This window comes from Panthera leo, chromosome A1 (genome assembly GCF_018350215.1).
Source record: "Panthera leo isolate Ple1 chromosome A1, P.leo_Ple1_pat1.1, whole genome shotgun sequence".
NCBI classification, from domain to species: Eukaryota; Metazoa; Chordata; class Mammalia; order Carnivora; family Felidae; genus Panthera; species Panthera leo.
This window is the reverse complement of record NC_056679.1, coordinates 187,590,727-187,615,998: the sequence shown is the minus strand read 5'-3', so window position 1 is coordinate 187,615,998 and position 25,272 is coordinate 187,590,727. Positions and strand designations below refer to the sequence as shown.

Below are 25,272 nucleotides of genomic sequence, written 5' to 3'. Positions count from 1 at the left end.
TGGGCAGCTCTCCCCACACCTCCCCTTCCTAACTAAAGGCATCCGTACTTAGTGAGAACCACTCAGCTCCACATGGACACCAGATCTCCAGGATGGCTCTCCTGCAGGAACCTGGGTGGGTAGAGGGCAGGGCTCTCTTCCTGTCAGAAAAGAGTCTGACACTCTCCATAATTGCAGATATATAGTCCATCCATTCTATGATACACATATTTTTACGTGTTAACGTTCCTGAAATAAGAGTACACTATTTAATCAGCAGTATCTTAAACACTATGTCATGGCTTAGTTGGTGAGTTTTTCTTGAATTCTCTCACTGGTGCATAAAATAATGGTACATCTTAAAGTAGACCTTGTGTTTGGCTTTGACATGCTTTATGTTGCTTAATCCTCATGAGAACCCTGTGAAGCAAGTGTTCTCACCCCCATTTTAACAGGTGAGAAGACTAAGGCTCAGAACAGTTGAGTCAACTCCCTCCGGACAGCTAGTAAGTGGTTGTGGTGAATTTTACGTGGTAGCTTGGCTAGGCTATGGTGTGTGGCAGTTCAGACACTAATCTAGATGTTGCTGGGAAGGCATTTTGTAGATGTGATTAACATTTAACAATCAGTAGGCCTTAAGTAAAGGAGACTCCTCTCCATGTGGGTGGGCCTCATCCAGCCAGGTGAAGGCTGTTAAGAGCAAAAAACAGGTTTCCTGGAGAAGGAATTCTGCTTCAGAGACTGTAACAGAAATCCTGAGTTTCTGGCTTGCCCTACAGATTTTGGACTCAACTGAAACATCCACTCTTACCCGAATTTCCAGCCTGCTGGCCTGCCCTACAAATTCCTAACTTGTCAGCCCCCACTGTGTGAGCCAATTCCTTAAAATAAATCTCTCTGGGGTGCCTGGGTAGCTCAGTCGGATATACATCCAAATCTTGATTTCGGCTCAGGTCATGATCTCGCAGTTTGAGGGTTTGAACCCCGTGTTGAGCTCTGTGCTGACAGTATGGAGCCTGCTTGGGATTCTTTCTCGTTTGCTCTCTCTCCGCCATTTCCCGGCTCATGCACGCACGTGCCCGTTCTCTCTCAAAAATAAATAAACATTAAAACATAGCAAATAAATAAATCTCTCAGATATGATGGGCTGTTTCTCTGGGGAACCCTGACTACTAGCGGTAGGGCAGGGGTGTTAAGCTCTACTCCGGGTGTCCCCAGAGAGGCCCAGCTCCACCGGAGCCAGTCTTGTAGAGCCCACTCCCCCACAGCCTCTCGGCGGGAGCGGAGACACCGACAGGGCTGGCTGAGAGTCGAAGGCCAGGAAAAGAACGGAGACCAGGAGCAGGTGATCTGTTTATTGCAAGACGCCTTCTTCTGCGTGCTGGGCTGGCTGTGAGGCTCTACTGGGGGGCCCTTCACAAGCCCCAGTCCCAGGCCAGACAGACACAACAACTTGGAATCCAAACCAGTCTCACATAAATAGAAGGAGGTTGGCAAAGGAAAAAGAGAAAAGCAACAAACAAACGCGTAGTCTTCCCACACTCATGTGACACAGCGGCACCGGTGCCTTATTCGCGTTACCTCTTCTTATTCTGCTTCCACACCGAAGCCTTCATCTGCTCTGAAAATCACCTTCGGATCCAATTCAGCAGCACATGGCCGCCTTCCTGATAGTCCCCGAGCCAGTCTCCTGCACTGACGGGCAAATAAGCCAAGAAAACCAAAATGGGTTCTTCTTAAAACAAACAAAAAAAATGTCTCCGTTGTTCTTTACACCTCCCAGTTCTGATGGGTGAACAGTGTATCCCCCCGACTCGGAACAAACCAAAAAAACACAACTAGCACAAGCCATGAGTCAGAATAAAAACATATTGCACATGGTTATGAGAGTCTTCCTGAGGGCCCTCTTGCTGTAGGTGCCCAAACACTGGCTTTCAATCCAACCAATTGCTTGCCTGTATTTATGATATACACCCCTGTCCATGCCCCGCTCCCTGACTCCAGCTGGCACGAAGCAAACATTCCACATTATTAGCCTTCCCTATTAGCCAAACTCACACACCGTAAGCACCTGGTGGAGCAGGGTTAGGGTTGTTGGTTGTAAACCTCTGTCTACCTTTCAACCACCTTCTCCTCTGGGTGGCTGTCAAAGTTCTACAGGTGAACACAGCATCCAAGATGTGGAATCTTCTTGAACTGAGAGCCTGGGGAGTTGCTCTCCCCAACCACCTGCTTGTTGTTACAAACTGGGTCCGAACCTACAGCCCTTCCATGGGACAGGCAGTGTGACGATCAACATTTTTTTTCTCCTAAGGAATTTTCAAGTATCATAAAATCCCTGATACACTATGTAAACAAGATATCTTACTGAACAGAAAGCTAGGTCACTTCAGGAAGCAGCAGCATGTGAGATATCTAAAAGGCCTAATAAGGTTTTAGGTCCGACAACAAAGGCAAGACAGCCACCCGCCGTGCCTCAGAAGGTCGACGCTTAGGCATACACACACACACAGCTCTTCTGTATGGAGACAGGGAAAGAGCACCCAATGCAGCACCTGCTGGGGTCCTGAGGATACATCATGCAGTCCCCTTCTTTTTCAGTGTAGCTGCCACTGGCGAGAAGTAAAGAAGTCTTTGATGCTAAAAACCAAACATGCTCATGGACTGGCAGTCTGCATTCAGTTTCCAGTCTCCTGGCCTCTCACCAAGTCTTTCTCAATTCAGGGGGTCCCTCCTCCAGAGGGTGGTGGCCGAGCCATCCCCCTGCACCCCAGCTACATATGTGGAAGACGCTTTCCAGAGGAATGCTCTCGGGGGAGGTTGTCATGGACTGTTTTGCTGGGGGTCAGCTTTATTTAAAAAGAACATGAACCCTCTCCGTTCAAGGGTAACAATGAGGCTCTGTGGGGATGGCCTCCCCACTGCCTCACTCCGCTGAGCTCCCCTCACCTGTGTCCTCGTCCTCTGCCCAGGTGGGTCTCCAAGGGCTTCCTGTGTGGCCCAAAGGTGCCCTATCTGTCGAAACAGCCCGTGGGGAACGCGTGGCTTCCGCTGAAGTAGCTGCTTCCATAGGTGGCGGTGAGGCAGTGCCTGGGCTCAGCTGCGATGGCCATCTGCATGCTGAGGGGCGTGGGGAGGGACACGGGACACACGTCCAGGGGCTGGAGGGTGGGGTACAGGGCATGGAGGGAGGAGCCAGAGCCCCCTGAGAGCAGGCTCCCAGAGCGATGAGCCTGCAGCGAGTCCCGATAGGCCAAGCATAGGTCCTGCACGGGGGTCTGAAATGGCGCCAGGGCTGGTGTCGTCGGCTGGCTCAGGGTGGGGTAGGTGGGCGGCTGGAACAGCACCTGGGTGGTGGCAGGGGGCGTGCCAGGCACCATTGCCAAGGCCTGGCTCTTGACCGCAACAGCATCCTTGAAGACATTGTCATAAGCTCTGAAAGGAAAGGACCCGGGTAAGACTTGAGGTCCGAGGCCACAGCAGCAGACACCTGAGTGTGCCCCTCCCTCCCTTGCTAAGTGGGATTCGAGATCTGTGTGCTGTGAGCTCAGGGTGGTACCCAGCCCACACCCACTGCCTATAGCACTGCCTCCCCTGTCCTCTGACTAAACTCAGGCCTCACACCTACACCTGGATCTGCCTCCTACAGAAAACCCCTTCTGACCCCAGACTCTAGCCTAGCTGTCCCCCAAAGCCTCTGTACTGCCCTATCTCGGCGATCAACCCCCCAGATGATAACTTCTGTATTACCACCTAGTCCCTTGTGTCGAGCACGAGCTCCAGGGGGAGGGGGCCCTCTGCTCTTGCTCATCACTGCATCCCCGGCATCTGGCACAGGGCCCGGCACTTAGATGAGCACCTCTGCCTTCAAGGCACCTGCAAACAGATCCCAAGCAAGCTGCCCCTGGGGTCTAAGTTTCACCTTCTGGAAAGGGAACCAACAGGTTTATTTCCATAAAAAAAAAAAAAGCTTCCCATAAAGCTTTTTGAAATAACAAATCTATTAGAGGCTCAGGTAAGACAGGAGCAAAGGGAGGCTGCAGATCTGAGAAGGGGATCATCCCAGAGCCACAACCATGGTGAAGAGGCAGGGCTGGTGGCCAAGAATCTGGGGGCACCTATCTGCACTCAGACCAGACCATATGCTCTGTTTCTGGGCACCTTCTACAAGCAAAGATTTTAAAACAAGGCCCAGAGAGCAGGGCAGACAGTTCACACAGGGATGAGACAAAGGCAGCTACTAGCACAGTTTCCCATATCAGGAGGCTGAGAGGCAGCTCTCCAGGAGCCTGGCCCCATGGTCAGTAGGGCCAGCATCCAGAAGATGCTGCCATATGCTGGGGGAAGAGGGATGGGCAGCAGCCAGGCTGGGGTTCTCTGTCCTATCTCCTCCTTGTGGTCACCAGTGAACACCTGCACCTTCAATATCAGTTTCATGGTGTTGGGTCTGTGCTGCCTCTTTGTACCCTCTCTGATACACTGAACATGTCCTCACCAAGCTTCCCAGGGACCCTTGCAAGGAGGCCATGGCCTCTTATATAGCTGGCTAAGAGGTCAGCTTTGTGGCCACATCTGATCAAAGTAGCTGATTATAAGTCTCTCAGTGTTATCACCCATAAGACTGACTGGCACACAGGGATTCAGAGCAAACAGCCCAGACACTCAGAAGGGTGTGTCCATCACCTTCTCTTCTCCCCACCTCCTTGACCTTAAAATCACAAATTCAAAGCTACCCAAAATAGGAAGGACCAACTCTGCAAACCTCATTCTATCAGGAGTCACAATGGCCCACTTCCTGTGAGACACTAGCTCGGGGAACTGCCCTAACCCTCTGACTTTGAGAGATCGCCTGAGGTGGGTCTCCAGAGCAAGTGCCTCGATTATTTTGGAAACAAAGAAAGATCAGGGATGGAACTTACACCAGCAGGATTTCAATGCATGTGCTGAGATGTTCCAGAGAGTAATTTGAGATCCTCTGTAGGTCTCTGGTCCAGTAGGGGGAAAGCTGAAGGCAAATCCTGGAGGCCCCAACGCAGGCTGCGGCCACCACAGAAGGCTGGAATTTGTAGAAAATATGATCTGAAAGAGAATCACAGAAGTCGGCTTCATAGAGCCTCACTCTGGAGTCCCAGTGGCCCTCCTTCCTGCCTTGTGCTTCCTGAGAACTGGCAGACAAGTAATTAGGTTCAAGGCTGTTCATTGCTGCATACACACACAAGATGAAAAATTAGAAAGAGTATGAAGTTCCATTCCTGAATCTTAAACACCTTGGCTCTCGGTCTGGGATTTCTGGTGTCAGCCTAGAGTAATGATTTTTCAAAATTTCGCCCTAACTTCTGGGGGGCTGCGAGGGGCTTGCTGATGGGCTACAAAGAGAACCACAAAACATGTGTCTCTTCTTTGGCTGTTAGTGGCGAATGACACAGCATTTCAAAAGCTTCTGTTTTGGGGCATGACTACAGGCTACTTATTGATGGTAACAAAGCCTGGCTTACAGTGAGCACCCAATAAAAATTTGTTGAATGAATAAATGGTCACAAATATTTGATATACATAACTAAAACCAGCACCTGACTTAGTTTATGGAGGAATCTTCCCCCACCCTCAGCTTTTCTGACATATGATTGGCAAATAAAAAAACTATGCACATTTAAGCCGTACAACATGATCTTTTGGTATATGTATATGCTGTGAAATGAATCTTAATGTCCTACTAAGATATCTGGCAACGTGGCAAAGTCAGGCACTACTTATGTGCAAAGGCAAACTGTTCAAATTTCCACTCTTTGTGTGAATGACACTGGTTATTTGTGCATTATCATTCTGTCTTACATTGTTTATGATTTTTGATGACTTCCACATTTGCCTGTGAAAGTCTGAGTCAAGGCAGGTGGCATTACAGTTACAGGCACAGTTACAGAGTCAGACGCCTCAGATTCAAATCTTAGCAATGACCTTGGGTAAGTTACTTCACCTCTTGAGCATTAGTTGAGGAAACGGATTGGTAAAACAGGAATAACAGAAGTGATTTTCATGTGGAGTCATTGTGAAATTCAATGACATAATATACACAAAGCACTAAAATAAGGTGCCTGTCAATGGTACATGCTCAATTAATGCCTGATATTGTAATTGTTTATATTGGTTTTTTAAATTTTTTTTTTATGTTTTTATTTTATTTTTGAGAGAGAGAGAGACACACGGTGAGAGCAGGGGAGGGGCAGAGATGGAGACAGAACCTGAAACAGGCTCCAGACTGAGCTGTCAGTGCAGAACCTGACATGGGGCTTGAACTCACAGACTGCAAGACCATGCCCTGAGCCAAAGTCAGGCGCCCAACCAAGTGAGCCACCCAGGTGCCCCTGTAACTGTTTACATTGTTACTTGGGACCATTTTGGTTTGTGGTGGGTTATTCGGTATTGTATCAACAGTATTTCTGACCTGGTATTTTACCTAGTACCTAGATATTAAGACAATGGGAAGACTGGGATTCACATGAGGTCCCCAAACAGGGTAACTTTATTGCTGAACTTTATTACTAAAACATACCCCCTCCCCCACCCTATCTGTATGACGACTGCTCTTCCAAAATGACCTACTTGCAAATCTGTCCCATTTGGATCACTTGGAATGTTCCAGGTTACTGTAAGAAAAACTACCAGGTGATCAGTAAGTTTGTAGGGTGCCGGCTGCCTGTATGTATATCAGCTGCTTTATTTCTCCTTTACATGGTGTTCGCAGTACTTTGGGAGAATCCTAGCTCCTTCTCTGTGTATCCCCTGAGAAGTGGGAGTGATCTGGGTGGATGGGCCCCGGTCAGCAAGGACTCCCTGGGTGGACACGCCTCTCAGATCCCGGCCTCTCTGTGGGTGGGGAAGGGGCTAACGGGTCCCGACGTCGGGCCGCACCTTGCAGGGTAACCTCTAGGAAGTAGTGGGCATACTCCTTGAGGCACTCTTTGGTCTTGCGGGGGCAGGTGGCGGGCCAGCTGTGGCAGTGCCGGTCCTTCTGGCTGACGGAGGCCGAGAGGTAGTAGTCCAGAAAGTGGGCGGGCGTGGGCAGGCAGAGGTTCCAGCTGAAGGCTTCCAGGAGCAGCAGCTCTGTGCTGAGCAGCTCCTTCTTGGTGAGGGTGAAGTTCTGGCCGTTCAGGACCCTCGTACTGTTTATCTGCTCCAGCTTGGGCACATGGTCTTCCCTGTCCTCGAACTTACCTGCAGGAGAAGCAGACGTTACTGGAAGACAGCACTTGCCTGCACCCAGGAAGCAAAGGCCCACCTCACGGTGCCTGGACAGTGCTGGCACAGAGCACAGAGAGCCAAAAGGCCCCACTGCCAAGCGACTAAAAGCACACATTTTGGATCTGCCAACCCTGCGCTTAAATCCCCAAGTCATCACGTCCAGCTGTGTGATTGTGCACAGGTGACTGTGCACAGAGGCCTTTCTATGCCTCAGTTCCCTCATCTATAAAATGGAACCTAAGGGTTTTGTCAGATACAACGAGAAAATGTACACCACATGTTCAGACCAGCACGTGGAACAAAGAAGGCACTCCACGGCAGTTAGAAACAGCAGTGAGGGCCTGGAGGATGAGGGAGCCCTCTCTCCATTCCTGCCTGGTCCTCACTAACACAATGTCAGGACTGGTCACGGGGTCAGACAGCCACAGTCAGAATGACCTTGCAAATTTGATCCTGTCCCCCCACATGTAGAAAAGCCCCTCAATGGCTCTCCACTGTCCTCAGTACTGGGTTCAAACCCTGTCAATAGCTTTTCAGCTTGGATTCCCTCAGAAACAGTTTGCTTAGGAGGTGAGCCTAGGAAAGACTGGTAAGTGGGAGAAGACAGGAAAGGGAGGAAAGCCAGAAAGGGAACATGATCTTGAAGTTATCCGTACCCCTGTGTTCACTGCAGCATTAATTACAATAGCCAAGACTGAGAAACAACCTGAGTATCCACTGATGGACAGAGAAAACGCGGTATTTATGTACAATAGAATAATATTCAGCCATGCAAAGAAGGAAATCCTGCCATTTGCGACAACATGGATAAACCTTGAGGGCATTATGCTAAGTGAAATAAATCAGGCAGAGAAAGACAAATACTGCATGGTCTCACTTACATGCAGAATCTGAAAAAGCCAAACTCAAAGGTACAAAGAACTGACTGGTGACTACCAGAGGCAGGGATGGCGGAAACTTGTGAAGGGGGTCAAAAGGTACAAACTTCCAGCTATAAATTGGCCCCGGGGATGTAAGGTACAGTATGGTGACTAGTTAACAATGCTGTACTGTGTATTTGACAGCTGCTAAGAGAGATCTTAAAAGTTCTTATCATTAGAAAAACATTTGTAACTGTGTGAGATGATGGATGTCAACTAAACTTACATGCATACAATAGGTACATATATCAAATCATTTTTATACACTTGAAAACTAATATGACATTATGTGCCAATTATATCTTAATGCAACTGGGGTGGGGGTAACACTATGGACTTCTGAGGTGAGGCTTTAGAGAGGCCATGCAACTCCCACCTTCTTCCTCCCTTGGAGTGCCATGCTGAGACCATCATGTAAGGAAGCAAGCCTAGCCTGCTGGAGGTGGAGAGGCCACAAGAACAGAGGAACCCAGGTGATAGCCAGCGCCAACTCTCAGACATGAGAACGAGACCATCCAGGACCTTCTAGCCCAGCCCCTCCAGCGCTGTTTGAATGAGCATAGGTGAAACCAGCAGAGGAAAAAACCCCATGCAACCCACATTGCTGTTTTTTTTGTTTTGTTTTTTAGTGTTTATTTATTTATTTTTAAGAGAGAAAGAGGAGGGAGGAGCAGAGAGACAGAGGGTGAGAGAGAATCCCAAGCAGGCTTCGGGCTCTGAGCTGGAGCCCCTCCGACGTGGGGCTCGAACTCACAAACCAGGAGATCATGCCCTAAGCTGAAGGCTGGTTGCTTATCCGACTGGGCCACTCAGGCTTCCCACATATCACTGTTGTTTAAATCACCAAGTTTAGGGATGATTTGTTTGGCAGGAATAGATAACTGGGATATACTCCTATCCGTGGGCAGTGGCAAAAAGATGTGAAACCCCACAAACAGGCACGTCACACGGCTCAGAAGGTTCCTCTGAAGGAACAATGAGTAAATACCGGAAGATCCTGGAAATAAATGCCATGAAATAAAGCCACATGGAGTTAGATACAAACAAAAATTAAACACGAGTCTTGAGTTATCCTCAAGGGTCAAGGGAACTGAGGTATTTACAGAACAATCCCCAGCGGTCACCAGTGGTGGAGAGCTCCAGTGGCAGCTCCCACTGGGGAAAGCTCTGCAGGTGGGGCGGCTGCAGGCCCCCCAGCCTAAACCCACCTCTGCAGAAACCACGCACACCTGGCTGAGGCCTCTGTCACTGCACTCTCCGAAAGCCCCGTGCCCCCCTTCCTCATGAGCCTTCATCTACCCAGCCTGGATCACCCTTCCCCTTTCCCTGTTCACTCTGCCAACCTCTCCCCACCCTTCACCCTTGAAAGCCTTCCCCGACCACTGTCCTTGTTCTGGCCAAGCCCCACATCACATGGTGATCCCTGAGGCCTGGCTTTGGTGTGGTCGCCCGTAGCCTCCGAGCCCAGCCTAAGCAGGGGCAGAACACTGCTGAGTGAGTGCTGGAAGAGGCGGTGGGGTGGCCCAGCTGAGCTCAGAGAGCATGCAACAAAGGGTCCGCACACCTGTGCACAACTGTGAGTACCCTGTGACCCAGTTCTCACCAGACTTTCATGCTTCTTAGGAGAGATGAGGAAGTAGCCGCTTCAGGCTGCCTTACAGCAGATACAACACATTTCTCAGGAAGGCTTCAAAAAATGTCACCAAGAGGGGCACCTGGGTAGCTCAGTTGGTTAAGTGTCTGACTTTGGCTCAGGTCACGATCTCACAGTTTGGGAGCTGGAGCCCCGTGTCAGGCTCTGTACTGACAGCTCAGAGCCTGGAGATGGCTTCAGAGTCTGTTTCTCCCTCTCTCCGCCCCTCCCCCACTCATGCTCTGTCTCTCTCTCTCAACAAACAAACAAAAAAAATGTCAAAAAAAGTGTCACCAAGAAACGAAACATTGGACTCTGGGAAGCCAGTGTCTCTATTTTCTCTGCAAGCTTTAAAAGAGTCCACTAAGTGGGCAAAGTTGGTGTGACGTGAGGCTCTGGTCTTTGATGGGCAGGAACTGAGCAAGTAGAAATATACAAAGCAGCAAAGAGTGGAGACTGATGGCTGACCGGCTCCTATGCAGCTTACAGCCACCCCAGAGCCTCGGCTGCCAGAGCCCTTATCCAGCAGGGCCTAAGCCTGGCATAGCACCGCCTCCACAGCTCACACCTTCCCTGGTCTTGCACACCTGGGCAACTCAGGCAGGACAGGCAAGATCAATGCTGTCCAAGGCGGGAGAGCCTCCTGTATGGCTGGAAATCCTGGGGTGCGGCTGGCTGACCAGGCCTCTCCAGCCCCCACACCCTCCCTAAATGCAGGACCTCTCCTCCGCCTGGGAGTGCTCATCCCTTCACTCACCTTCCTGTGTGTCCTTCAGCACTCAGTTCAGAGGCCACTGGCTGTCATTAAGGCACTTCTCATGCTCAGATTGCTTAATATCAAGTATTGATAAATGGCTAGCACCTGACTAATAGGTCATTAATGGGCCTAAGCCCATGAGGACAGGAACCGTGTCTGACCCATTTGCAGCTGTGCCCCTAGGTCCCAGCACGGTGCCTGACACAGAGTAGCTGCCCAATGAATATTCGTTCAAAGAATGAATGGTATTCTCTCTCGTTTTGTTTTGTTTTTTGAGCAGGGGAGGGGGCGAAGTGGAAAAGAGAGAGAGAGAGAGAGAGAGAGAGAGAATCTTTTTCTTTAAGTTTATTTATTTTGAGAGAGTGAGAGAGGGGCAGAGAGAGAGGGGGAGAGACAGAGTTGCAGGCAGGCTCGGTGCTGTCAGTGCAGAGCCCATTGTGGGGCTTGAACCCCACGAATCTGAGATCATGACCCAAGCCAAAACCAAGAGTAGGATGCTTAACTGACTGAGCCACCCAGGCGCCCTGTGAGGGGGGAAGAGAGGGAGGGAGGGAAGGCTCCACATTCAGCACAGAGCCCGAGGTGGGACTAGATCTCATGACAATGAGATCATGACCTGGGCTGAAATCAAGAGTCAGACTCTTAACCAATTGACCCACCTAGGTGCCCAGGTACTCTGTTGATAGTTGAATTTAGGGCCATTTAAATTGTTCTCAGATTATCTGTATTCCCTAATTTTTTCTCCCATGATCATATATTCTTTGTACAACTTAAAAAGAAAAAATTTTCTTGCACAATTGTCCAGTTTTACCTGAACCTTATGCCGAACTAAGCCAACACTGTTAGCAGGCACTCAGTAGATTCAAGTAGATACAAGTGCTCTTTTCTTCCCCAGGGCAGAAGGTGGCAAGGTGAAGGTCACAGCCCGGCAAAAACATGCATCATACTCAGGGTGGCATTAACACTCTTCCACACCATTTCTGGCAGCCAGCAATCTATTCTAACTGGCAGATGTGCTCAGTGAGATTAGTTTCCTCCCTGCCCTCAGGGCTTTTCAAACCTTTCAGAGCTCTGCCTTTTTCCCAGCCACCAGGCCCAAGAGGATTAGCCTCAAATGGAAGGAGCTATGGATTACTGAAGAAATCTGAATTCACCTGCTCCCCAGGCTGGAGAAGCTTCTTGGGGACCCACCACACTGTGGGCCAGGGCCAGGCAGAGTGGGGTCTGAATCCTCAGAGTTGGCGCTGGACCTAAGAGCACCAAGCTCCACAGGCCGTTTGTTTCCTGTTTAGGAATATGCCCCCCATGGAGATGAAATGGCCACGCAGAATGGGAAGCGCTTCAGTAGTACCCAACACACACACATGGGCAGCCTTCGTGCTGGGTTGGGCACTGGATCCTCCCAGGCAGGTTGCGTTCAGATCCCCAGAAGCTCAGAGAACTTAGCTCCACACATCTAGGAGCGACCTTACAGTCCCTGCTCTTAATTGCTGGCCAGCAGACCCCAGCTTAGCAACTATTCCCAAGCACAATACATTTCACAGCCAGAAAAGATTTTATGAGTTTCCTGGTGTTGCACGTGCCTGGCAGACATTTCCTCCCCTCCTCCCATGACTGTGAGCAGGCCAGCCTTTTGTCCCCATTGCTGCAACCAAGCACCGCCACTCAGCTGCCTGCTCCTTATCGACAAGCTGCACTGACGACAGATGCCTGGAAGTCTTCAGGCAGGTCCCCTGGGAGGTGTGGGGGACAGAAGTCGGAATCTTTCCAAGTCACACCAGAGCCACAGATTCTCTTCAACTCCTTTAATGTACTTTTTGTTTGGAAATTTTTCAAATACACAGAAAAGATTAAATAATGAACACAGAGGACCCTTCAGCCAGATTCACCAACTGCTGACTTAGAGCCACATTTATTCCGTGTGTGTGTGTGTGTGTGTGTGTGTGTGTGTGTGTGTATAAATACTGAGTTTGCTGGACTATTTCTTTTTTAAAAATTTTTTTTTAATGTTTGTTTATTTGTGAAACAGAGAGAGACCGAGCATGAACGGGGGAGGGGCAGAGAGAGAGGGAGACACAGAATCTGAAGCAGGCTTCAGGCTCTGAGCTGTCAGCACAGAGCCCGATGCGGGACTCAAACTCACGGACTGTGAGATCATGACCTGAACTGAAGTCGGAAGCTCAACTGACTGAGCCACCCAGGCACCCCTTGCTGGACCATTTTTAAATTTTTTTTTTTTTTTTTCAACATTTTTTTTTTTTTTATTTATTTTAGGACAGAGAGAGACAGAGCATGAACGGGGGAGGGGCAGAAAGAGAGGGAGACACAGAATCGGAAACAGGCTCCAGGCTCCGAGCCATCAGCCCAGAGCCTGACGCGGGGCTCGAACTCACGGACCGCGAGATCGTGACCTGGCTGAAGTCGGACGCTTAACCGACTGCGCCACCCAGGCGCCCCTACTGGACCATTTTTAATGAAGTTGCAGACGTGACAAGCCAGCCCTGGACAGTGTACAGCCCTGAAGTCATTTTCCTACATAATCATAATGCTATTACCAATTCTAAGAACATCAGGATTAATGCAGTAACATTCTTTTCTTTAAAAAAAAAAAAAATTATTATGTTTATTTTGAGAGAGAGAGAGAGAGAGACAGAGAGAGAGAGAGAGGGAGGGGCAGAGAGAGAGGGAGACACAGAATCCAAAGCAAGGCTCCAGGCTCTGAGCTGTCAGCACAGAGCCTGACGCGGGTCTCAAACCCATGAGTGTGAGATCATGACCTGAGTCAAAGTCGGATGCTCAACTGACTGAGCCACCCAGGCGCCCCTCTTTCCTTTTTTTTAAAAAAAAATTTTTTTTAATGTTTATTTAGTTTTGAGACAGAGAAAGACAGAACATGAATGGGGGAGGGTCAGAGAGAGAGGAAGACACAGACTCTGAAGCAGGCTCCAGGCTCTGAGCTGTCAGCACAGAGCCCGACTCGGGGCTCGAACTCATGGACCATGAGATCATGACCTGAGCCGAAGTCAGATGCTTAACCGACTGAGCCACCCAGGCACCCTCTTTTTTTTTTTTTTTTTTAAGTAAGCTCCACAGCCAGCATGGAGCTTGAACTCACGACCCTGAGCAATCAAGGGTTGCATGCTCCACTGACTGAGCCAGCCAGGTGCCCCGGCAATAACATTTTCTAATATTCAATCTACATTTGACTTCCCCTAAGGTGCCCAAAATGTCTTTTATCATAACCTTTGTTTTTTTTGGATCCAGGTTCAACAAAGCTCACACATGGTGTCCCCTTATATCTTTGAGTCCTATTCTTTGTTTTTCATGACACTGACTCTAGATAAACCCAGGCCAGTTTTCTTCTAAAATGTCCTATATTTTGGGAGCACCTGGCTGGCTCAGTTGGTAGGGCATGCAATTCTTGATCTCAGGGTCATGAGTTCAAGCCCCACATTGGGCCTAGAGACTACTTAAAAAAAAAAGTCCCATATTCTGGACTGTTTCCTCATGATAAAACAGTTTGGGCAAGGAAACTACAGAGGTGATGTTTTGTCCTTCTTACCGGATCACATCAGGAGTTATATAACGTCAGTTTGTCCCGGCAATAGCGATGCTACGTTTGATCGCTTGGTTAAGGAGGTGACACCAGATCTCTCCATTTTAAAGGTACCATTTTCCTGTGAAATTAATAAGTAATCTGTGAGGTGACGCCTTCAGACTCTCTGAATATCCTGTTTCCCAACAACCTTTATTTTTTAAGTTTATTTATTTAGAGAGAGACAGAGACAGCGTAAGCAGGGGAGGGGCAGAGAGAGAGGGAGAAGAGAGAGAATCCCACGCAGACTCCACACTGTCAGCACAGAGCCCAATGGGGGCTCGAACCCACGAAACTGTGAGATCATGACCTCAGCCCAAACCGAGAGTCGGACGCTTAACCCACGAGCCACCCAGGCATCCCCCCACCAAACTTTAACTGAATGATTTGGCGTCCAGGAAGAATTCTTTCCTGAATAAGTAAGTAATTACACTGGGGTTGAAAAAGAATTTTTAACAATTCTATCATTCTATCTACATTTTTCTTTTTGGATGTTTACATTGTTCCAAATTTGACCAGTGGGAGCCCTATCATCATACTTATAAGATTAAAAAAAAATCCTAAAACTACTGAAGCGCTCAGCCTGCGTCTGCAGCCAGGCACAGGCACATGAACCCTTAGTGTAGGTGGCAGTGGTGAACCTGCAAATAATGCCCTACAAGACCCTTTGCACACCCGGCTGACCGAGTCCTCTTGCTACTCTGATGCACAGACAACCGGGAGAGCCCCAGCCATTCCTGGCATGTCACACAATTACTGGACTGACCACCACAAGTCCAGCCAAGTGGCCTGACTCAACCAAAGTGGCAAGACACTGTCAGTCCAGCAAGCCTCAGGAGGGACTCTCACAGACTGGCTTTTCTTTCCTTTTCTTTTTTTTAATAGCATTTTTGTTTGTTGTGGTAAAATGCACATAACATAAAATGCACCATTTTAACCATACAGTTCAGTGGCATTCAGTACATTCACATTGTTGTGCAACCAATCACTAGAACTCTTCTCATCTTGCAACACGGAAACTGTACACCCATGAAACCCAGTAACTCACTGTCCCTGTGCCCCCTCCTCTGGTAACCACCATTCTATTTTCTGTCTCTATGAACAGACTACTCTAAAGACTGGCTTTTCTTCTGATACCTATGGTCCTAGCATTCAAGCCTTCACCAGACCAAACAGGATTCCTGACTTTTCTGAATTAGGGCTGAGAGAAACAGTACCTTTAACTGCTTAAAAAAATGTTTTATTTTAGGGCCACCTGGGTGGCTCAGTTGGTTAAACGTCTGACTCTTGATTTCGGCTCAGGTCATGATCTCACAGTTTGAGAGTTTGAGTCCTGCATTGGGCTCCGTGCTGACCACACAGAACCTGCTTGGGATCCTCTGTCCCTCCCCCAATTCACACTCTTCCTCCCTCTCAAAAATAAATAAATAAACTTTAAAAAGGTTTTATTTTGGAAAAATTAAAATACCAAAAAAAAAAAGAGATGTTCTAACGAACCCCTAAGAATACATCACCCATCTCCAACAATCATCAACATTTATACTGCCTTCAGAAAAATTCCTAAACAAAACGGTGCAGAGTAGGATTCTATAAAAAGTCAGTGCCGCCCTATCTGTGATGTCCAGGCCCAGGGCTGCTCACACACTACTATACAGTCTGCTTCACGTACTGCTTGCTGTGAACTCCCCCATAGACAGCCCTTCATGCCCAGCAAGACACCTCTTTACACACTCATCCGGGGTTACCTGCTGCCCATTCAGGAGCTACACTGAGGCTCAGGGATGAGGCCACAGTTTCCTGGCTAAAGAAAACCAGGTTTTAAAGCAAGAGCTGGTTCCTCTTCTTCCCTAAAGAAATGCAACGCTTTTAAAAACAGGCAAAGCTACTGTTCCCCAAGAAGGGCCATTCCCCTATTTTAAAGTTTTCCCCTCTCTTTTCATCTGAGAAAGAGAAAAAATGTGAATAGGAACTGAGGCCCCATGGCTGCCCCACAACCCTCAGGAGCCCTCTGTCCTACTCTGTCAGGTGCTGATGGTAAAGGGAGGTGAGGGAGGCAGGTCAGGGGATAAAGGGCCACTCCACTGGCTTCCCAGCCTTGCCTGGCCCTCCGGGTAGGCCTGGTATCTTCGGAGGTGACTGTGGGAAGGACCAGGCAGTAGATAGAGATGGCTGGAGCCAAAGAGGAAACAGGAAGCTGTGGTGGAGAGCTTTCTCCCAGTACCCAGGGGAAGAAGTATGGGCCCATTTGTTCCCAGGCAGGACCAGGCTGAATGGAGACTTTTCTGATGCTAATTCTTTCTTCCTCAGATTCTCCTTCCTTGGGGGAGAGAAGTGGCTATCAGGAGAGACATATATTTAACGTGAGCTGAGAATATTTAATGAGGGCTGAGAATGTTGTGACCCAGGGGAGCCCAGATTCTGGGGGAGGTCCTGACTGGAAACAGGTTGAGAACGCCCTCTCCAATATCATGTGTGATTTCGGGCCATCACTTAGAAACCCATACCTCAAAGAGTGGTAGGGAGACTCAGGAGATAGCACAAGTAACGTGACTGGCACAGATCCTAGGACAAAGAAAGCACTCCATAAACAACAGCAGCTGCTGTTCTATGATTTATGGAACATGGTACTTATTCTTTGCACCCCAGACCCAGGATCTTCTTCTCAGGTCCTGTTAGGTAAGTACGGATGAACCAAAGTTGGTAGCTAGTGCTGCAAGACATTTTCTTACAGGCCCCGAAAAAGGGGTAGAAATAAGCTCAAGAAAAGGCTCCCCAACCCCAACTCAATGCCCCTGGCCAGGCTATGCTGGACTCTAGAGTGGCTCCAGCCTCCTTCCCCTGGACTGCAACCTTGAACTCCACCCTGGTGCTGCAGGTTCCAAGGTTCACATAGAGGGAAGCAAAGGGGACCACGGGGTCCACAGCCTTTCCCAGATGGGTCCTCTCCACAGGCGTGGGACTTTCCCAGGTCACCGAGCTAGTCAGCAAGAGACAGAACATGCATGAACCAGGACATGCATTCTGGGTGCACAGGGATTCTGCTGCCAGGTGCCACCACAGTCCAGCAGGCACCAAGAAACACAGGCAGCACCCAGGGAGGGGAGGCCTCCGTGTCATGGACTCAGCACATTCTGGTAACACGCCGGGAGGCTGGGAGCGTTTCCCACTTGGAATCAAGCTCAGAAGGATTGAGTGAGCTGCTCCAATCACCCAGCTGGTAGGGGACAAATCAGAATTGGAAATCCAGCAATCTGTTCCATGAGGTCAGGGGTCACGTGTGTCTTGCAGAACATCACAGAACCCCTTTACGTGGCACAGCATCTGGCACAAGGTGAATAAAGAACTGCTTTTTATTTTAAATGATGAATAAACGGCACCACAGTCCAGAGCATCTCAGAGTCATGAGGATCCCTACAATCCCACAGAGTCTCCATAACAAGTACATCTGTCTGGGTGCAGGGATCCCACAGATGTGGGTGTGAGGCCAGTTGTGCCCGCTCCCCACCTCACAGTCCCGTTCTCCACACACACTCTTGTCTTCAACCTCCTCTATGCTTATGCTAGTTTAGCAGTTTAATCTCAGAGCCTTTCTGCTACAGATCAGTACAACCAACAGGACCTACTTTTTCCTCCCAATGAGAGGACTGAAGTTGAAGAGTGTATCTCTAACGGGACACTTTCTGTAATAAAGGACCACCCTCTTCCCATCCACCTAAACGAGCTTTTTCATTAAAAAATTCTTTGGCTTGGGGAGACTGGGTGTCTCAGGCATTTAAGTGCCTGACTCTTGATCTTGGCTTAGGTCATGATCTCACAGTTCGTGAGTTCAAGCCCTGCACTGGGCTCCGTGCTGACAGCGTGGAGCCTGCTTGGCATTCTCTCTCTCTCTCTCTCTCTCTCTCTCTCTCTCTCTCTCTTTCTCTCTCTCTCTCTCCCCCTGCCCCTCTCCTTCTCTCTCTCAAAATAAATAAATAAACAGATAAACTTCAAAAAATTCTTTGGCTTTTTGTATTTTACTGGAGGCCAGAAGGGGGGCTTCTTCCTTGTCTCCCTAGAGCACACTGCTCATACGTCCAGCAGGCAAATGTCTTCCTGAGGAACCATGGGAGACAGATTTTGAGTGATGTGACAGAGAAGCCAGGAAGCCACTCTGAGGACAGCACCCTCTGAAAGGCTGTTTTACTTTTTTTTTTTTTTTTTACAGAGGGCAGGGGGCACTCTGATGAACCACCCGTGGTTCTAGAGAGGCCCGGCCATGCACTGGCTGTGAGGGCTGGGCAAGCCGATGGGGCAAAGGTGGCTTGAAGGCTCAGCGTGTTGGAATGGTGCCCAGTGCTCCCCCCAAACAGTGGATCTTGCTCTTGTGAACTTCTGTTGACTCAGGGCCAACCGTGCAACTGCAGTCATAGGGACCATGACAGGTTAGTTTCTGGATAGAATCTGATACGGTGGAGACAAAAAGTCAGGGACAGAGTACAAAAACCCTGCAGCTAAAGGCAGTGCTTGGGCTCTTTAGGGGAGTGGGAAGCTGTGCAGACCTCTGGGAGTGCCCCTCCCACTCTGCCCTTACCCTGCTGCAGGGATCTGGAGATTAGGAAATGTCCTGGAGAAAAAGCCTCTGATCTTAGCCAAACCGGGCAAGGGGCCAGCTGGGTAGACCTGGCGTGCAGGTGGACCTGGGATCTGCCCTGGGTGAGTTTCACCCTTCCTTAGGACACAAAGAAAGGTCCTTACAATGGCTTACAGCCCCAGGGAGACGGTGTGAGTGGAAGCAACGTCTACAGTCCCGGTCGCTGAAGAAGACTCCACAAACTCGTACTTCCTCTGTGCTGAGTACAGTGAAGCACAGATCAGATCCCCGTCCACAAGATGCCTTACGGTGCCTCCCTCCTCCCCAGGCCTGTCTCCTTTCTCCCCTAAAAGCAGGCTGTTCCATCCATGGCTGTATCTCCAGTCTCTGGCACAGAGTAGGGCTCAATAAAATGTTGAGGGAAACAAATGAATGAATGAAAGCACACGTCTGACTGGCTGAGTCAATTGCTCAGTCCAACTTTGGAAACAGAGACTAGAGGTGAGGCTGCGGGTGGTTGCTGTCTTCAAGAGGAAACTGTAAAAATGCCTCTCAGGTCAGGGTGGCATTTAGCCAGCTGGGTCACACACTGGCTTCCCTTCTGGCTGTGAGAACTTCCTTGTCTCAGGACAGAGCAACTGGTACAATGACTTCACACGGTGGCAGCAGATCCTGGGTTCCTTTGTGCTCCTCTCTACAAACAATTTCACTATCTAGGGGCACCTGGGTGGCTCAGTCTGTTGAGTGTCCGACTTTAGCTCAGGTCATCATCTCGTGGTTCGTGTCGGGCTCTGTGCTGACAGCTCAGAGCCCAGAGCCTGCTTTAGATTCTGTGTCTCCCTCTCTCAAAAATAAATAAACATTAAAAAAAAAAAAAAGTATTAAAAAAAAAAAGAAACGAAACAATTTCACTGTCTAAAAGCAGGGGCTGTGGGGTGGGGGCCCTTTGTCAGGTACATGGCTGGCAGCTGGGGCCAGGACTGAGCACGTGCTTCATGTGGAGGAACAGAGTTCTCTCCACGAATGGAGGTCACTGCTCTGCAGAATGCTCACTCCCAGCTCACCGGGGGTTGCTGTGGGCCAGGCCCGACGGGGCTGTGACTGCACGAAGAGCAGACAGCACGCCTTTCTGGGCTGGAGTATCACTGGCATGGCGATCAGGGGTCCTGGCTGGACCTCTGCTGCAGCACAGAGGAGGAGGAGGAGGAGGAAAGGCAACTCTGGCCACTTCCCTCAAGGTTAGAAGGTGAGCTGCTTCCAGACCCGAGACATATCCCTGAGGACTGAGGTGTTCACCCAGGCTGGCTAACATGTGGCTCTGCAGGCTCAGGAAAGAGAGCCAGGAGTTTCCTAGCAACCTCGCTGCCTGCTAGCCAGTCTCCCAGCTGCAGAGGCAGAAGGAAGAAATCCAGCTGTAGGACAAAGGCCGCTGTTGTGTGGTGGCTGAGAGCAAGGACTCAGGGAGACGGCTACCTGGGTCCCCATCCACGTACCCTTGGGCAACTCACCTTAGTGGGCCTCAGCCCTCCTCTGTCAAGTGGAGAAAATAATACTGCCTATTTTATAAGACTGTTGTGAGGACCGAATGAGGAAATCCATACAAAGAATCAGTGGTCTGGCATATAAACAACATACTAACCATTCCTTGATCACTGGGGCCAGGGTCTGCCCTCTACCCTCAAGTTTTGATTACAGAAAAAAAAAAATGTAGTGATTTTGCAAGTAATTTTTGTTTTATTCTTTGTATTTTTCTCTATTTTCTAATTTTCTACAAGGAACAAATATCACTCTCCCGCTTGGAAAAAAAAAAAACAGTTTAAAATTCTCAGAAGACACCATTGATGGGACCCTAGAAGTCAGAACTGGCAGAGTAACTTCCAGAGAAGGTTCCAGAACATGGGTCTGTCCTAATCCAAGACTATCTCAGTATGACTGTGCTTTACAAGTGCCCACAAATCACACTTTCCTAGAAGAGTTCCAGGAACCACAACATGTCAAGTGACAAAGAAGACACTTTTCCTGTCTAGACACTGAAATGCTTATAATTAAATCAAAGACTCAGGAGGCAGGGAGAGGCAACAGATACTCCTTTAAGACAATCTCAAAAATCCGGGCAGGGGCACCTGGGTGGTTTAGTCTGTTGGGTGTCCAGCTCTTGGTTTCGGCTTAGGTCATGATCTCACGGTTTGTGAGATCAAGTCCTGCATCAGGCTCTGCACTGACAGTGGGGCCTGCTTGGGATTCTCTCTCTGTCTCTGTCTCTCTCTCTGTCTCTCTGTCTCTCTTTCTCTCTCTCTCTCCTCCCCCACTCATGCTCTCTCTCCTCTCTTTTAAAATAAATAAATATTAAAAGTTTATTTATTTTTGAGAGAGAGACAGAGCGCAAGCGGGGGTTGGGGGGCAAAAAGAGAGAAAAAGACAGAATCTGAAGCAGGCTCCAGGCTCTGAGCTGTCGGCACAGAGCTGGACGCAGGGCACGAACCCACGAACCATGAGATCGTGACCTGAGCCAAAGTCGGACACTTAACCAACTGAGCCACCCAGGTGCCCCTAAAATAAATAAATAAACTTAAGAGAAGGGGAGGGGAGGGGAGGGGAGGGGAGGGGAGGGGAGAGGAGAGGAGAGGAGAGGAGAGGAGAGGAGAGGAGAGGAGAGGAGAGGAGAGGAGAGAAAAAAGAAAAGATCCAGGCAAACACACCTAACATAAAAATAATCTCTAATCTCACCACCCAGGGGTATAACGGCTGGCCTGTTTCTTTGGGTCTGAAAGTGGTTTTAAAGCCAACCAAAGTTGCCCTGCCTGTAGTGTCACCACTCATGCTGACTAGGTGGTGGGTGCTCAGTGAAGGGCAGGCTGCTGTGACTCGAGGAGTGAAATGTCTCCACCACGGACAGCCTGAGTCTCTGAGGTGAGACAAGGAAGAGATACAATCTGGAAAAGTCTCCAGTGGCTCTCCCAGGGGGCAAGAGGACTAACGAATTAGGACTCTAAAGTTCTTCTTCTTCAGCATTAACAGAAGAATGCATATAACACAATCCTGACTGTAACAAGGGAGAAGGTACTGGTAAGACACAGTATTCACTACAGAGAGGGTTCAAGGTTAAAGTAAATAAAAAGAAAAGAAAGATAAATGCCTAGCTCTCAGCAGCCAGGCTGCAGATAAGTGTGAAGAGCAGACAGGGTGCTTGACGTCAATGTCTTGGTCATCTTCCCGCTAAGATGTGGGCCAGGCTATTCTCCTGAAAGTAAGGACATTTAGATTTTCTTAGAAGGGTCACTGGCTCGTTCCTGGCATGTCTCCAGAGACCTGCTGGGTCTCTGGCTTGAAGGCTGCTTCTTTAGGAGATGCCTCCAGATCATAAGCAACATAAGGATGGGGATTAGATTTGTTTTGTGCCCCCAACTATCTCCCAGGCTCAGTGCATAGGAGGTAAAGGTGTGTGGAATGACTTATCTTCAGTGACAGGGACTATAGATATTCCTTCTGTTTGCCACTGCCTCCGTGGGTATATAGCTTCCGGTATACAGCAGAGGTCCAATAAATGTTTTGTTTTGTTTTGTTTTGTTTAAATGACTTACCTGTGTGGGGTCATGGGCTCCTGAACATTGCATCTTCAATTAACCCATGCATCTTAAGACTTCCCTCTTACTCTCCCCAGCCACAGAAAAACCCTACTTGGATCCCAGAACCCCAGGCCCTGGAAAAACAGGCCTGAGCACTAAACTTGCTAAGGCAAACTGTACAATTTCTGAGTTTCCGGCCCAGCCAGTTTCCTGACCAACATGTCACACAAAATCCTTCCCCTGAAAATAGCTCTAAGCCTGCCAGTCTGCAGAGATGGGAACAGGAAATGGAAAATCACCATGTCCTCACTCACAGCACTGCAACATCAGGGCCCCAAGTCCGGATGTATTTGGTGTGGCCCTCAGGTGACAGACCACTTTTTCCAGTCCAGCCCATGCTGTGGGGCCACCACCAAGATGCTACTGATTAGAAGAGGCACCATTGATGTTGCACAGCCTTTGGAGGAAATAATAAACGACTGTCAATATTAAGTGCACACATCAAATGTAAGACGAGTCTTCATTTTCTGAAATGGGAAACCATGGCAGGAAGGGAATGTAGGATTCCTCCTAGCCACTCCCCCATGAATTACCTCCTGCATGGGGGCAGCCATATTTCCTTGCAGATTTGGGTTTAATCCTGTAAATGAATCTCCTGCTTTACTTTGTCTAAAGTACACCCGTGAAAAAGGCCACCTGGAAAAACGGCCCCCTTTGCATCCACTGCCCACGATTAGTACCCTAGGGGCATTTCGACTATTCCCAGCTTGGGGAGAGCTGGTGTGTTTAACTTCTCCCCCAGCAGGAAGGTACTGCCTTCCTTCATCCCCTCCACCAGGAGGGATTAAGACTGCTTTCAAGTCTGCAACAGGGAGACCCCATCCCACCGCCCCCCTGCCCTGCTCTCAAAGAAACTGCTTCTCAGAAGCAGCAGTTGCTAATCAAAGCAGGGGGAGGAAAGGGGAAGGATGCAGGGGTGACTGAGGGGGGAGTGAAGGTGCTTTACTGGGACAGAGATGGGCCACTCCTAGAATTTCCTGAGGCCCAGAGAGCACAAGCCCTTGGTAGGCAATGGTTTTCACTGGTACCTTCGCTAAGAGATGAGACTATTCATTTCTGGCTTGAGGAGTCTTTTTTTTTTGGCTTGAGGAGTCTTAAAAGCAATTGGTCTGGGGAACTCATTTCTCATCTGGGCATCCTGGACAGGGCAAGGCAGCAGGAGGGATGCAAAGGTACTTCCTGCTAGGAGCACAGAAGGAAAGCCATAAGTAGACACTGGTGGGGGGTCGGCATGGGGGAGGGACACTGCTCCTCCACTGATGGTTTCTTGAGGTAGAGAAGTGTGGTTCCTAAGGCTCCCACAAATTAAGTTCAATTTAAGAAAAGGGATCTTGCCATTCACGAGGCAATTTAGTGCTTCCTATCAAAATCTTACATGCACACAACGCACACACCTTTGTCCCAAGCATTTCCATCTCTGGGCATTTTTCTCACACTTCCTTGTACAAAGATACAGGGAAAAGGATAGTTGTCATACTGTTGACAGTAGTGAAAAAACCAGATGGCAATCTAAATGGCCACCGACAGTGGAGTAATCAAACAGACGTCAGTGTTTATGATATAGAGAACTCTGCAGTCAAGGAAGAGTAAGGTAAACCCAGACAGACTGACAGGAAAGATGTTCTTGACGTGCTACGAAGAAAGCACTCTTGGTATTAACCCACCTGTGTAAATACACAATTGATTCTGGTTATTTGCTGAAGCTGTGTTCCATGAAGTCACTGGGAAAGGCGGAACTAGTGAACCCAGAACCGGGCTCCTAGGGAAGTACAGAGTTAGGTTCCTGTGAGCCACTGGTCATGTTTTCATCAATCGATCAACACAGAACCTGGTTCTGTGTATTTCTGTTCAATATACTGTTGATTCATTATCACCGAACCCACAGCCTGCAGCACTGTAACTCGTGCCTGAACAAGCCTCATCTAGCACACAGGTTTTGTCTGAACGGCACATCATGGCCTTGCACTCAAGAATGCGAGACAGCACTTCAGCACTATGCTTCTTGGGGGCCGTATTAAGCAGTAAAACTACCAACAAGCAGAAAAATGAGAAAATGTGGCACTAAACACACTGAGAAAAGGACCCTTGTTTTTAAGCACGAGAGCTGAATCAAGAAGGCAGAGCGTTGTCTTTGTTCCTCAGCTGGGAACGTGCACACTGGGTGCCTCTGCACATGTCCACGAATGACCGCCAAAGTTCTGTGAGTATGGATTTTGAGATTACAAATAAATTTTAGTGAGGAGCACCTGGGTGGCTCAGTCGGTTAAGCACCTGACTCTCAACTTCAGCTCAGGTCATGATCTCACGGTTTGTGAGTCTGAGCCCCACAACACTCTGTGCTGAGAGTGCTTGGGATTCTCTCTCTCTCTCTCTCTCTCTCTCTCTCTCTCTCTCCCTCTGCCCCTCCCCTGCTCTCTCTCTCTCAAAATAAATTAAAAAACCCACAAATTTTAGTCAATTCGCAAGTATGGAATCTCTGAATTATGAGGAATTACAGTAGATCAATTTTGGAAAAAGACATAAAAAAACTACTCCCAGAAGGTATTTTTGGTGGGTGGGATAAGCAGCAGATTTTTTACTTTATTCTGTGAATCTCACTGTCCAAATGAGTATACTATTTCTAATTTTGGGGTCACCTGGGTGGCTCAGTTGGTTGAGCATCCGACTTCAGCTCAGGTCATGTTCTCACAGTTCATGAGTTTTGAGCCCTGAGTTAGGCTCTGTGCTGACAGCCTGGAGTCTGGAACCTGCTTTGGATTCTGTGTCTCCCTCTCTCTACCCCTCCCCTGCTCACACTGTGTGTGTGTGTGTGTGTGTGTGTGTGTGTGTGTGTGTCTCAAAAATAAAGAAACATTTAAAAAAATTAAAACAAAATTTGCAGTGGGAAGGTGAGCCTTTCTGTAGGTACATGCATCACAGCATGACAGATTCACTGTGAACTAAAGGATACTCT

The 25,272-nt window shown here is 48.8% G+C and overlaps 2 protein-coding genes across 10 annotated transcripts in view; both read right to left on the bottom strand.

Moving 5' to 3' along the window:
• The window catches only part of PWWP2A (PWWP domain containing 2A), a 128,239-nt gene extending 125,242 nt beyond the window's left edge, over positions 1 to 2,997 (bottom strand). Inside the window, exon 1 of one of the 2 annotated variants that reach the window (XM_042947838.1) lies at positions 2,929 to 2,997. The gene's annotated coding sequence lies outside the window, so the exon portion shown is untranslated. The remainder of the gene's footprint in view (positions 1 to 2,928) is intronic. The other variant, XM_042947830.1, reaches the window with a different exon arrangement.
• CCNJL (cyclin J like) overlaps positions 1 to 25,272 on the bottom strand; it is an 82,776-nt gene that overhangs the window by 23,102 nt on the left and 34,402 nt on the right. For 4 of the 8 annotated variants that reach the window (XR_006205130.1, XR_006205129.1, XR_006205128.1 and 1 more), the window contains exons 4-6: positions 6,889 to 7,191; positions 4,899 to 5,058; positions 2,929 to 3,414 (exon numbers count right to left, since the gene is read on the bottom strand). Coding sequence is in view for 3 of the 8 variants with exons in the window: in XM_042947888.1 (XP_042803822.1) it covers positions 2,991 to 3,414; positions 4,899 to 5,058; positions 6,889 to 7,191 (887 nt within the window). In the remaining 5 variants the exon portion in view is untranslated. Of the gene's footprint in view, positions 1 to 1,320; positions 3,415 to 4,898; positions 5,059 to 6,888; positions 7,192 to 25,272 lie in introns of those variants that run through there. The other 4 variants (XM_042947888.1, XM_042947859.1, XM_042947879.1 and 1 more) reach the window with 2 other exon arrangements.